Below are 15,044 nucleotides of genomic sequence, written 5' to 3'. Positions count from 1 at the left end.
GGCGGGTCAGGGTCCAGGATTTGAACTGGACCAACTGTATCAATACTGTGCCACAGCAGCAGATCAGAAACTGGGAATTCTGCAACGAGTAACTCACCTCCTGACCCCCTAATGTCTGTCCACCATCTACAAGGCACAAGTCAGGAGTGTGATGGAATACTCCCCACTTGCCTGGATGGGTGCAGCTCCAACAACACTTAAGAAGCTCAACGCCATCCAGGACAAAGCAGCCCGCTGATTGGCACCCCATTCACTACATTAAACATTCACTCCCTCCATCTCTGACACACAGCGGCAGCAGTGTGTATCATCTACAAGGTACATTGCAGAAATTTGCTAAGGTTCCTTCGATGGCCTCCAACATCAATCATCTAGAAGGACAAGGACAAACAGATACCTGGGAACACCACCACCTGCAAGTCCCCCTCCAAGCCACTCACCATCCTGACTTGAAAATAGTGGTCCTTCAGCCCATCGAGTCTGCACCGACCCATGAAAGGCCCTGACCTGCCCACCTAATCCCACTTGCCAGCACTTGGCGCTTAGCCTTGAATGTTATGGCGTGCCAAGTACTCATCCAGGTACTTTTTAAAGGATGTGAGGCATCCCCCCTCCACCACCCTCCCTGGCAGTGCATTCAAGACCAGTCACATTTGCCACCTCCCTGTGTCATGAGGCTGTTGGGCCTCTGGAGGTGCTGCCTCATCTCCTCTGCAGGGCAAGTGCAGGCTCCATCATGGCTGCCGTCTCCCTTTGCTGCTCATGCTCTATAGGCACTTCCCGGTAACGCTCTGTGCCGCTAATTGGGCACCCTGCTCACCACCGGGTCAAATGGACAATCGAGATTTGAAAATTACATGGCATGAGTGACGTTGGCATAGGGTAGGGTCAAGACTCGGATATTATCCAAGTGTAGAGTTCCTGACCCCAGATTGAAAATCAAACCCACTGTCTCCATAGACAGGAAGGTTGGTAACCTGTGGACATGGCAAAAGCCATGGTGGGATGAAGAGATCTCATTCAACGAGCTGTTACGGAAATTTGTTAGGGCGGCACAGTGGTACAGTGGTTAGCACTGCTGCCTCACAGCGCCAGGGACCCGGGTTCGATTCCGGCCTCGGGTGACTGTCTGTGTGGAGCTTGCACATTCTCCCCGTGTCTGCGTGGGTTTCCTCCGGGTGCTCCGGTTTCCTCCCACAGTCCAAAAGACAAGCTGCTTAGGTGGATTGGCCATGATAAATTGCCCCTTAGTGTCCCAAGATGTTTACGTTCGGGGGATTAGCAGGGTAAATATGTGGGGTTACGTGGGATTGGCTCTGGGTGGGATGCTCTGTCGGAGAGTGGTTGCACACTCGATGGGCCGAATGGCCCCCTTCTGCGCTGTAAGAATTCTATGATCTGGAATGCACTGCCTGAAAAAAAAAGGATAGGCACAGATGTTAGCTTTCAAAAGCGATATTGGAGGAATCTTTGAAAAGAGATGGATTTGTAAGGCTGGAAGAACAATGGGAATGGGGCAACTTAGATAGTTCTTCAAGAGCCAGCACAGACATGATGGACCGAATGGCCTCTTTTTGTGCATTATCATTCTGTAAAAGAGTTCTATGGGAGTGGAAGGAAGCAACTCAACACTGGATCCCCATATACAGGATAAAATGGTTTCCCTTGGTGGAGAGTTTGAGAACATAGATCCAAGATAAGAGGTAGGAGGTGTAGAGGGGACAAGAAGAAAAGCTTTTTTACGCAGAGGGTGGTGGGTGTCTGGAACTCGCTGCCCTGGTACCTGGATCTGCACCTTAAGTGCTGCAAGCTACAGGGCTATGGGCCGGGTGCAGGAAGGTGGGATTAGAAAGGGCACCTGGGTGTCCTCAGGCTGGCATGGACAAGATGGGCAGAATGGCCTCCTTCTGTGCTGTAACTTTTCTATTGCTCTACGGTTCTATACAAGACACATATCCACACACATCACCATTAATAATTCACATACAGTCTTCCCAAGCACCGCAAACCCCCCACTGAAACACTCGCACAGCGTTTGAGGTCCATCAATAGCCACTGATACGTCCAAGCTTGGCACCTTCTCTGATTTATCCAGGAGCTTGGGGAGCCTATAGCTCCCTGTTCTTTTCTCCAGGGCAACGCCTCGACCAACCAACACCCTTTTCTCCTGTACTGTAAAATGTCGAGATTGTTTGAAGTTTGGTATTCTTGCATTTGTCCTGATGAGAACAATGCAACATGGCTCCCTCTTCAGCAATGTTCAAGCTACAGATTACGCCATTTCATCCCAGCATGCCCAGAGGCTGCCGGGGTGTGCTGGGCCTCTATCGGAGGCTGCGGGTACTTACACGTCTTGCCGGAGATGGAGGTCGGTGCCGCTGTATTCCTGGGGTAGATGGGGTGAATGGTAATGACGTACACCGTGTCTGCCAGTAGCTCCTCCAGGATGAAGGAGGTGGCATCAGCTCCCAGGGTTTTCTCCTCCAGTTGAGTGTCGGCCTCTCCTGCTGGCAGAGGTGGGAGAGGGAGGGTGGGTGGGGGGGGGGATGAGGCAGTGGCGAGGTCGCCAAGCCGGGACAAAAAACAAAAATGCAATCAGAATTTATCTTATGTCACAGGAAAGCTGCTTCTCGATCAATCATTCCCGCAAAGGCCAGCACGCAACAAAAGCAGCAATTTGTATTTCTGTCAACAGTTCGGAACATAATGTGGGCGGCACGGTAGCACAGTAGTTAGCACTGCTGCTTCACAGCTCCAAGGACCTGGGTTCGATTCACGGCTTGGGTCACTGTCTGTGTGGAGTTTGCACATTCTCCTCGTGCCTGCGTGGGTTTCCTCCGGGTGCTCCGGTTTCCTCCCACAGTCCAAAGATGTGCGGGTTAGGTTGATTGGCCATGCTAAAATTGCCCCTTACTGTCCTGGGATGCGTAGGTTAGAGGGATTAGTGGGTAAATATGTAGGGATATGGGGTTAGGGCCTGGGTGGGATTGTGGTCGGTGCAGACTCGATGGGCCGAATGGCCTCTTTCTGTGCTGTAGGGTTTCTAAGATTTCTAACATAATGAGGAAAACAACAGCATGGATCTTGCCAAGTGTTCTAAGAGTTTTACACATTTCAGTGAGACACCTGAAGATTGTCTAAACTTCAGGGAATAAAACCTTTTAACATTTTAAAAATGCTTTCACGGGGTCCAGTATATTGCTGACTGGACCGGCATTTGCTGCCCGTATCTAACTGCCCTTGAGAAGGTGGTGGTGAGCCGCCTTCTTCAACCGCTGCGGTCCCTGTGGTGTAGGTACACCAACTATGCTGTTATAGGGGAGGGAATTCCAGGATTCTGATCCAGGGACAGTGAAGGAACTGCCGATGTATTTCCAAGTCAGGGTGGTGAGTGGCTTGGAAGGGAACTTCCAAGTGTCAGTGGCTATGTTCCCAGGTATCAGCTGCCTTTGTCCTTCTGGCTGGTAAAGGACATCGGTTTGGAAGGTGCTGTCGAAGGAGCCTTGGTGAATTGCTGCAGTGCATCTTGTAGATGGCACACACTGCTGTTACTGTGCAAGAGTGGTGGAGGGAGTGGATGTTTGCGGATGGGCTGCCAATGAAATGGCTGCATATTTGAGCTGGATGGTGTCAAGCTTCTTGAGCGTTCATAGAATCCCTACAGTGCAGAGGGAGGCCATTCAGCCCATCCAGGTCCTATTCCCGCAACCCCACGTATATATCCTGCTAATCCCCTGACACTAGGGTCAACTTAGCATGGCCAATCAACCTAACCTGCACATCTTTGGACTGTGGAGGAAACCGGAGCACCCGGAGGAAGCCCACGCAGACATGGGGACAACGTGCAGCCTCCGCACAGACAGTGACCTGAGGCCAGAATTGAACCCGGGTCCCTGGCGCTGTGAGGCAGCAGTGCTAACCACTATGCCATCGTGCCGCCTGGTTGTTGGAGCTGCACTCATCCAGGCAAGTGGAGAGTATTCCATCACACTCCTGAGATATCCCACATATCCCACTAGATTTTATGTCAAGGTCCCTCCATTCACCCCTTTCTCCTGCTGAACAACGACTCACATCCATCGCTTCGCATGGAGGTGGCGTTCCTCAGATCTGATCCGAGATTGCGTCTATTTGACCTTGAAAGGTATCATTACTTGACCTGATCTCTTCCTGAGCCAACTAGCACGGACCAGAGAGTCAAAGGTCATGGGGACAGGCAGGAAAGTAGAGCTGAACCACGACCACTTCTATATAAAAGGACATGGCAGCACCAGCACCTGCAAGTTCCCCTCCAAGCTACTCACCATCCTGACTTGGAAACATATCGCCGTTCCTCCGCAGTCGCTGAGTCAAAATCCTGGAATTCCCTCCCGAACGGCATTGTGGGTCAACCCACAGCACGTGGACTGCAGCGATTCAAGAAGGCAGCTCACCACCACCTTCTCAAGGGGAACTTGAATGTATTCAAGAAGCGGCTAGATATGGCACTTGGGGCAAATGGGATCGAAGGTTATGGGGAGAAAGCAGGAGTGGGTTACTGAGCCGGATGATCAGCCATGATCGTAATGAATGGTGGAGCAGGCTTGAAGGGCCAAAGGGCCTCTTCCTGCTCCTATCCTCTATGTAATGAGGGATGGGCAATAATAGCTGGCCAGCCAGCGATGCCCATGTCCCACGAATGAATAAAAAAAAAGATCAGATCAACCATGATCTTGCTAGAGTAGGCTTGATGGGCCAAATGGCCGCCTGCTGTTTGTATTTCTTATATTCTTATGACCGGAGCCTGACATCCAGGGGTGGGAGGGAGCATTTGAATCCAGCCCTCTGCTGCTGCTCCTTAACACAACATCAGAGTAATCACCCCACCGTCCAGGCGAGACCCAGCACGTTTCTTATCCAGCCTTAAGTCATCATCCAACATCAGGAGATGAAAGGTTTTCAACGTGAAGTTATCACTGTGAAAGCTAAATATAAACTCAGAACCTCGCTTCTATACTCACACCTGCCCAAACCCTCCCCATTCCCCCCCCCCCAGCCACCCTTTGAAATAAAGCCTAATCAAAGACACGAAGTGTCCCCAAGGATTGCACAACACGGGGCACCAGCTTCCAAAGGGGGCAATGCCAGCTGGGTAAACAACAGGTCTCCAATCAGACACAGTTAGTATGCATCTGCCAACCAACTTTAATGGGAACTAAATGTAATGAGATCACACTCTCCCCTAAATATGATTTGATTTGATTTATTATTGTCACATGTATTAACATACAGTGAAAAGTATTGTTTCTTGCGCGCTATACAAAGCATACCGTTCATAGAGAAGGAAACAAGAGAGTGCAGAATGTAGAGTTACAGTCAAAGCTAGGGTGTAGAGAAAGATCAACTTAATGCAAGGTAAGTCCATTCAAAAGTCTGACAGCAGCAGGGAAGAAGCTGTTCTGGAGTCGGTTGGGACGTGACCTCAGACTTTTGTATCTTTTTCCAGACGAAAGAAGGTGGAAGCGTGAATGTCCGGGGTGCGTGAGGTCCTTAATTATGCCGGCTGCTTCTCCGAGGCAGCGGTAAGTGTAGATGATGCACTATCAATCAAGCAAAGACTAGTTTGTATGCAAGAACAAATAGGCTTTTACTTGCAAAAGACTTGGAGCACACCCATGCTGATGAACTGGTCCAGCGACTGAGGCAGGGGGGGTTGGGAGCAGTCACCTTTATACCTGGACAAGGGGGGGGAGGAGTCTCAGGCAGGGCTGGCAGGGGCATGCCCAGGCATGTCACACACACACACACAGGCAATAAGCTAACAGTGGTTTACCACAGTAGACAGAGTCAATGGATGGGAGGCTGGTTTGTGCGATGGATTGGGCTACATTCGCAACTTTTTGTAGTTTCTTGCGATCTCGGGCAGAGCAGGAGCCCCAGACCAAGCTGTGATACAAGCAGAAAGCATGCTTTCTATGGTGCATCTGTAAAAGTTAGTGAGAGTCGTAGCTAACATGTCAAACTTCCTTCGTCTTCTGAGAAAGTAGAGGCGTTGGTGGGCTTTCTTAACTACAGTGTCGGCATGGGGGGGACCAGGACAGGTTGGTGGTGATCTGGACACCTAAAAACTTGAAGCTCTCGACCCTATATAAAGGAAATGTATTCCTTTCTCATCACCAATAGCGGCACAGTGGCCCCTTGGTGTCCCAAGATATGTGAGTTCGATGGACTAGCCGTGGTAAATGTGTGAAGTTACGGGGACAGAGTGGAGGAGGGGGTCTGGGTAAGATACTCTGTCTAAGAGAGTCAGTGCAGATTCAATGGGCCGAAAGGCCTTTTCTTCAAACAAATTAAAGAGTTAAGTTTATTTATTAGTGTCACAAGTAGGCTTACATGAACACTGCAGACACCACTCTGTCAAGCTCCCTGAGAATCTTGTGTTTTTCAATAGGATCATCTCTCATTTTACTAAACTCCAATGAGTATAGGCCCAACCAGCCCCTTCGTCCCAGCAAACAGCTGAATGAACCTTCTCTGAACTGCTTCCAATTAAAGTATATGCAAGACAAAATTGTCTTCACTGCACTTCATTGTGAAAATCCCCTAGTCGCCACACTCCGGCGCCTGTTTGGGTACACTGAGGGAGAATTTAGCATGGCCAATCCACATAACCAGCATGTCTTTGGACAGTGGGAGGAAACCAGAGCACCCAGAGGAAACGCACGCAGACACAGGGAGAACAGACAGTGACCCAAGCCGGGAATCGAACCCGGGTCCCTGGCACTGTGAGGCAGCATTTCCTTTTTGGGATTAAGGGGTTTTATGAAGAAGGCAGGCTTGGGCCTATATTCGTCGGAGCTTAGAAGAATGAGAGGTGGTCCTATTGATTCTGAGGGAGCTGAGAGGATGTTTCCACTGATGAAGGAATCGAGAACTCAGGGCACAGTTTCCAAAGAAGGGGTTTCCCATTTAAGATGGTGAAAAGTCGGAATTTCTTCTCTGAAGGGACTGTTAGTCTTTGGAATTCTTTTCCCCAGAGCGCAGTGGAGGCTGGGTCAAAACTGAGTTAGGCAAATCTCTGATTGACGAGGGATTCAAGAGAGGGGGCATCAGATCAGCCATAACCTTGCTGAGGGGCAGAGCAGACTTGAGGGGCCGAATGGCCTGCTCCTCGTTCTTCTGTTCTTAATTGCCAACTAAATGTGCCCTGACCAGCTTACCCACATGACAAAACCAAAGAAATTGCATGTACCAGGGAGATACAGGAGAGATGAAAGGAAATTCCCCTCCCAAACCATTAGCCCTTGCTGGTGGTACATGGGCCATTTATAAGTGAACATATTTCCTGAATAATAACAACATTGGGCAAGAAATCTCTCAACACCAATAGTAGGAAGGGGTAAACCTTTTAGGACTGAGGTGAGGAGAAATTTCTTCACCCAGAGAGTGCTGAATGTGTGGAATTCACGACCACAGAAAGTAGTTGACGCCAAAAAGTTGTCTGATTTCAAGAAGAAATTAGATATCGCTCTTGGGGCTAAAGGGATCAAGGGATATCGGGGAGGGTGGTGGGGGTAAATCAGGATATTGAATTTGATGATCAGCCATGATCAAAATAAATAGCAGAGCAGGTTCAAAGGGCTGAATGGCCTGATCCTCCTTCTAGTTTCTATGAAACCGGTTCACAGTAAATTTGCAACCCATTTAAATTCAATGGGAGGGAATCAGTGTGAGTCAGGCTGTTGTTCCAGAATCAGCCCTTTCTCTGCCACTGGTCCAAAGTCCAAAGATGTACAGGTTAGGTGCATTGGCCACGCTAATTGCCCCTTAGTGTCCCGGGATACGTAGGTTAGAGGGATTTAATGGGATAAATATGTGGGATTATGGGGATAGGGTCCGAGTGGCATTGTTGTCAGTGCAGACTCGATGGGCCAAATGGCTCTGTAGGGTTTCGATGTTTACCGGTCGGTATCCCTCCAGTCCCTACCTATTCATGTACCCATTTAGAAGCCTCTTAAAGAAGAGTTGCTTACTAGGGGGCACAGGTTTAAGGTGCGAGGGGCAAGGTTTAAAGGAGTTGTACGAGGCAAGTTTTTTACACAGAGGGTGGTGGGTGCCTGGCTCTCGCTGCCGGGGGAGGTAGTGGAAGCAGATGTAATAGTGACTTTTAAGGGGCATCTGGACAAATACATGAATAGGATGGGAATAGAGGGCTATGGTCTCAGGAAGGGTAGGGGGTTTTAGTTCAGACGGGCAGCATGGTCGGTGCAGGCTTGGAGGGCCGAAGGGCCTGTTCCTGTGCTGTAATTTTCTTTGTTCTTTGTAAATGTTGCTGATGTGCCTGCTTCCACCACCTCCTCTGGCAGCGCATTCCAGGCACCCACCACTCTCTGCGTGGAGAACATCCCCCGCACATCTCCCTTAAACTTTCCCCGACAGTTCACCTGACAAACCTTGCTATTTAGCAGCATATGCAATATAATGACAAGTATCCTGCTTTGCAATGTCATCATTGTAAATCTAACCATAATTATTATTATAACAGGCTGCACTATATTTTTGTTATTGTTCTGTAAACGAATTAAGTCAATGTTTGGTAAGATAACTGAGCACAGGTTCCAGATATCTCTCCCTTCGCTGCCGGAAGGTGCTTCCCACTTCGGACCGGGTTCTCCAGCCTCACCTGCAGCTGGGATTCTCCGGTCCTGCGACAGTGATCGGAGAGTTGACTGGGCACCAAATTCTCACAAACACATTAATAGAATCATAGAATCCCTACAGTGCAGAATGGGCCATTCGGCCCATCGAATCTGCACCGACTCACTGAAAGAACATCTTAACCACCCCCTCCGCACCCCACCCTCCGTCACCCCATAACCCCAAACATCTATCATGGCTAATCCCCCTAACCTACACATCTGGGTGGCACAGTGGTTAGCATTGCTGCCTCACAGCACCAGGGACCCCAGTTCAATTCCCGGCCTGGGTCACTGTCTGTGTGGAGTTTGCACATTCTCCCCATATCTGCGTGGGTTTCAGGTGCTCCGGTTTCCTCCCACAATCCGAGTGACGTGCTGGTTAGGTGCTTTGGCCGTGCTAAATTCTCCCTCAGTCTACCCAAACAGGCGCCGGAGTGTGGTGACTAGGGGATTTTTACAGTAACTTCATTGCAGTGTTAATATAAGCCTACTTGTGACAATAAATACATTTAAAAATAAACTTATCTTGGAACACGAAGGGGAAGTTTAACATGGCCGATCCACCTAAGCTGCACATCTTTGGACTGTGGGAGGAAACCCACGCAGACATGGGGAGAACGCGCAGACTCCGCACAGGCGATCACCTGAGGCCGGAATTGAACCCGGGTCCCTGGCGCTGTGAGGCAGCAGTGCTAACCACTGTGATGGAAGGTGTAATTGGCAGGGCTATCACGCAACACCCACTGAACAGTAACCTGCTCACGAACTATCAACTTAGGTTCTGCCAGGGTCACTCAGATCCAGATCCCATTGCTGCCTTGGGTGGCACGGTGGCACAGTAGTTAACACGGTTGCCTCACAGCGCCAAGGACCTGGGTTCAATTCCAGACTTGGGTCCCTGTCTGCGTGGAGTTTGCGCATTCTCCCCCGTGTCTGCGTGGGTTTCCTCCGGGTGCTCCGGTTTCCTCCCACAGTCCAAAGATATGCGGGTTAGGTGTGTTGGCCATGCTAAATTGCCCATAAGTGTCCCGGGATGTGTAGGTTAGAGGGATTATTGGGTTAATATGTGGGATTACGGGGATGGGTCCTGGATAGAATTGCTGTTGCTGCAGGCTCGATGGGCTGAATGGCCTCTTCCTGCACTGTAGGATTCTATGATTCTAAAAATGGACAGATTTCTCAAGGTTAGACGAGAGTGACTATCAAAGCAGCCAAAGAAAAGGAGCTAACCAGCCCAATTTCACATGCCTCCTGTTTCCAACACACCGCACACAATAAAGTTGTTCACTCAACCTCAGAGAGCAAATTAATATTTACAGAAAGTTCCTTTCAAATTTGGAAAGCTTATGACAGCTTTCAGCAAACCATTGAAAGGCCCTTTGAATCTGCCATGTGTTTGCACAAACACGTTAACCAGAACCACCTGCAACCTCCAGCGAAGGAGCCTGGGGCTCAGAACACATTTTGGAAACAAGAAATTAAATCACCTCTTCAGTTTGAAATGAGAGGATCATAGAATAAAATCCCTACAGTGCAGAAAGAGGCCATTCGGCCCATCGAGTCTGCGCCAACCACAATCCCACCCAGGCCCTCTCCCCATAACCCTACTTATTTACCCTGCTAATCCCCCTGACACCAAGGGGCAATTTAGCTTGGCCAATCGACCTAATCTGCGCATCTTTAGACTGTGGGAGGAAACTGGAGCACCCGGAAGAAACCCACGCAAAGAATGTGCAGACTCCACACAAACAGTGACCCAAACCAGGAATCAAACCCAGCTCCCTGGCGCTGTGAGGCAGCTGTGCTAACCACTGTGCCACCGTGCCACCCAGAGTCCCAGAGCACAGGGGGAGGCTATTCGGCCCATCGTGCCCGTGTCGGTTCTTTGAAAGAGTTGCCTGGTCCCCAACGCCACCACTCTCTCTCTCTTTCTCCATAGTCCTGCAATATTCCCGCCCTTTTCAAGTATTTAACCAATTCTCCTTTTGAACGGTCGCACTGAAGTCAGCTTCGAACTTTCACTCCGATTAGCATTATTAACTGAAAAGTGAAAAGTAACAACACTTGAATCCAAGCAAATTACTGCAGATGTTGGAATCTGAAACCAAAAGAGAAAACGCTGGAAAATCTCAGCAGGTCTGGCAGCATCCGTAAGGAGAGAAAAGAGCTGACACTGAGTCCAGACGACCCTTTGTCAAAAGGCACAGAAAGTGGGAGATATTTATACTGCAGGGTGAGGGAATGAAAGATGAGTCATAGCCACAGAAACCAGGGGAAAGGCTGCTAATGGCTGTCCATAGCAGGGAGTGAGAGGGGAACGGTGCTTGGTGGGAGTGAAGACACAATCGAACAATACTAATTCATTCCTTTGACATCTTTCCAAAGCCAAGTCAGCTTTCTCTAAATCACTACCTCATCTCCTCACTGAATCTTTACCATCTTTGATCCTTCACTTCAGTACACCAAATCGAAAAGAATTATGGGCGGAATTTTCTGGCCGCGCTCACCCCGAGACCGAAAAATCCTGTCCGAGATCAACAGACCTTTCCATGGTCCGCCCCTTGCCCGCTACGATTCCCGTGGCGAGCAGAACTGGAAAATTCGTCCCCATAGATATTTTTTGGAAAGACTGCAGATTGGCGCATCTATTTTTGACATAGCATTCACGAAACTACACACTTGTTATGGTAATGGTTCGTGGCGAACTGGTGTCCATGTTGCACCCCCAATGCTGCCTTTGCCGCAAGACAATGCAAACGCCGATACAGGTGATCAAGAAAGGATGAGGGCAGTTTTCTATCGCCCGTCCCCACACCCACAAATAACCCTTCATACACCAGCTCCGGCTACAACATCTTGCAACCGTAACAGTGAGCTTATAAGACCATAAGACATAGGAGCAGGATTAGGCCACTCGGCCCATCGAGTCTGCTCCGCCATTCAATCATGGCTGATATTTTTTTCTCATCCCCATTCTCCTGCCTTTTCCCCATAACCCCTGACCCCCTTATTAATCAAGAACCTATCTATCTCTGTCTTAAAAACACTCAATGACCTGGCCTCCACAGCCTTCTGCGGCAAAGAGTTCCACAGATTCACCACTCCCTGGCTGAAAAAAAATTCTCCTCATCTCTGTTTCAGTCCCTTCAGCCTGAGGCTGTGCCCTCTGGTTCTAGTTTTTCCTACTAGTGGAAACATCCTCTCCACGTCCACTCTACCCAGGCCTCTCAGTATCCTGTAAGTTTCAATAAGATCCCCCCCTCATCCTTCTAAACTCCAACGAGTACAGACCCAGAGTCCTCAACCGTTCCTCATACGACAAGCTCTTCATTCCAGGGATCATTCTTGTGAACCTCCTCTGGCTCCTTTCCAGGACTTTAACCTGGTGTTGTGAGACTTCTTACTGTGTTTACCCCAGTCCAACGTCGGCATCTCCACATCATGACTACCATCGACGCCGCAAACTGCCGGCTCCAAGTGGAGAGGATCTCCAAGAAGATCGCGCATATCGACACAGACATCAAGTTTCTACAAACATGCAAGAAAGCAGACAAGATACCGAAAGGACTACGGATCACGAACCCACTCAGGTCATGGACTTTAACCTGGTGTTGTGAGACTTCTTACTGTCCTCTCCAGGGCCAGCACATCCTTCCTTAGATATGGAGCACAAAACTGCTCACAATACATCAAATGGGGTCTGACCAGAGCCTTATACACTCAGAAGTACATCCCTGCTCTTGTATTCTAGCCCTCTCGACATGAATGCTAACATTGTATTTGCCTTCCTAACTGCCAACTGAACCTGCATGCTAACCGTAAGAGAATCTTGAACAATGATTCCCAAGTCCCTTATGTTTCACATGTCAGCAGAATGATACCAATCGGTAACCGTTTCAATCTTTGCGGGAAGCCACAGTGGCACAGTGGCAAGCACTGCTGTCTCACAGCGCCTGGGTTCGATTCCCGGTTTGGGTCACTGTCTGTGTGGAGTCTGCACATTCTCCCCGTGTCTGCGTGGGTTTCCTCTGGGTGCTCCGGTTTCCTCCCACAGTCTGAAAGACGCGCTGGTTAGGGTGCATTGACCCGAACAGGCGCCGGAGTGTGTCGGCTAGGAGAATTTCACAGTAACTTAATTGCAGTGTTAATGTAAGCCTTACTTGTGACTAATAAATAAACTTTACTTTATTTTGCAATGGAAAGGGGTGTGGCATTCCTGTTTCTGCACTTCAGTGACACACCTGGCACAGATGCAGCCAGCGATGGACGTGGAACTTTCTTTGCCCTCTTATTAACTTCTCCTATCCTTTGGCACAGGATCAATCCAGGGCACACAGGGGTGCTTTGCACGCACCCCGGATGATTCAACCTTGCCTCTTGGCAGCAGTGCTCCCTCCGGGCGATGATTTCACACAGCTGGAGAGAAAGCATTCGCTCTCTTTTTTTCTTCCTCCCCTCCCGTGCAACCTTTGGTTCCGGATCAGAAGTCTGAAGTTATGTAAACCGGAACATACAGACTTGTCCTGTTGGTACGGTGCATACCCCGTGGGTGCTGACGCAATGGGCGAGGAGGCTTTTTCCAGTGATATCCCCGTGAGACACAAGAGATAGAAGACAGCAAGGCTCAAAGGAAGAATTCTCTACCAGCTATAATCAAAGCAAACAACATGAAGAGTGGCAATGGAGAAGCTCGCAGTTGGAGGTGACACAAGCTTTTTCCTGTTTTTAAGGGGTTTTATTAAATTTATTTATTAATTGCCACAGGTAGGCTTACATTAACACTGCAATGAAATTACTGTAAAAATCCCCTCGTTGCCACTCTCCGGTGCATGCTTGGGTACACAGAGGGAGAATTTAGCACGGCCAATGCACCTAACCAGCACGTCTTTCAGACTGTGGGAGAAAATCGGAACACCTGGAGGAAGCCCATGCAGGCATGGGGAGAACATGCAGACTCCACACAGACAGTGACCCAAGCTGGGAATCGAACCCGGGTTCCTGACGCTGTGAGGCAGCAGCGCTAACCACTGTGCCACCCTCGTCAGGCACAATATCCAAGTCTGGGGCCTCTCACGATTGTTGCCCAGTATCCCACTTTTAAACACTGCCTGCAGTACATCCTCATTTTGAACACTCTCGCAGTTTAAAGCTGGAAATGTTGAGCCCTCTAAGCAAGTGGAAGTGAAGTGGGGGGAGGGGGTTTCGGCCTCAGTGACTGTGCAGAGTGACTGTTGACCTCATTGATGGCAATGTTTTCTAAGTGGGGCTTAGTGCAGAGCCTGGAGAGCTTACCAGATACTGCCTGGGCACTGTCTGGAGAACTCTATAAATCCTTCGACATCCTTGCACATGTCTCCTCTGTTTAATCTGTGGAATTCCCTGCCCAGTGAAGCAGTTGAGGCTACCTCAGTGAATGTTTTTAAGGCAAGGATAGATAGAATTTTGAACAGGAAAGGAATTAAGGGTTATGGTGAGCGGGGGGGGGGGGGGGGGGGTAAGTGGAGCTGAGTCCACAAAAAGATCAGCCATGATCTTATTGAATGGTGGAGCAGGCGCGATGGGCCGAATGACCTACTCCTGCTCCTAGTTATGTTCTTATGTTTGTCCAGCTCCATACTGATGGAAAAGCTCTCTGCATTGACAACACACTCTGGGTAACCAGCACTCCCTTTCGAAGATTAGAATAGGGGCTCCCTGGCAGTGTCCCTGACCATTGCCTCTCAGGGGGAAGGCAATGGCCTCATGGTATTATCTCCAGACTCTTAATGCAGAAACTCAGCCAATGTTCTGGGGACCCGGGTTCGAATCCCACCACGGCAGATGGTGGAATTTGAATTCAATCAAAAAAATCTGGAATTAAGAATCTACTGATAACCATTGTCGACTGTTTGAAAAACCCATCTGGTTCACTGATGTCCTTTAGGGAAGGACATCCGCCGTCCTCACCCAATCTGACCTACATGTGACTCCAGACCCACAGCAATGTGGTTGACTCTCAACTGCCCTCCAAAGGCAACGAGGAATGGGCAATAAATGCTGGCCAGCCAGCGACGCCCATGTTCCACAAATTAATTCTAAAATATTAAATTAAATTATATTTGTAAGGAGGTCATATATCAATATTTGCAGGAAATGAGCAGAAGTGGGGCAACATTTGCTGGGTGTTCCTGGGAATGTGTCAACAATTGTAGGGGCATTCCCGAAAACGGATTGGTATTTGCATCGGAGTTCTAGAAATGTGTCAATACTTGCAGGGTATTCCCAGAAATGTTCCAATACCTCAGAGCTCTCTGAAATTGTGCCAATATTTGCAGGGAATCCCCATACTCGAAGCCTCGAGAATCATCACAACGTCACAATCCTTTG

At 49.2% G+C, this 15,044-nt stretch overlaps 1 protein-coding gene across 1 annotated transcript in view; it reads right to left on the bottom strand.

Moving 5' to 3' along the window:
• LOC144491891 (collagen alpha-1(VII) chain-like) overlaps positions 1-4,921 on the bottom strand; it is a 37,861-nt gene extending 32,940 nt beyond the window's left edge. Inside the window, exons 1-2 of the mRNA XM_078210182.1 lie at positions 4,867-4,921; positions 2,277-2,504 (exon numbers count right to left, since the gene is read on the bottom strand). Of these exons, the coding sequence (XP_078066308.1) occupies positions 2,277-2,504; positions 4,867-4,921 (283 nt within the window). The remainder of the gene's footprint in view (positions 1-2,276; positions 2,505-4,866) is intronic.
• Positions 4,922-15,044: the final 10,123 nt, after the last annotated feature.

The sequence above is a fragment of the Mustelus asterias genome, chromosome 3 (assembly GCF_964213995.1).
Source record: "Mustelus asterias chromosome 3, sMusAst1.hap1.1, whole genome shotgun sequence".
In the NCBI taxonomy this organism is placed as follows: domain Eukaryota; kingdom Metazoa; phylum Chordata; class Chondrichthyes; order Carcharhiniformes; family Triakidae; genus Mustelus; species Mustelus asterias.
Note: the sequence above shows the minus strand (reverse complement) of the source record. Positions and strands in the feature narration are given on the sequence as shown.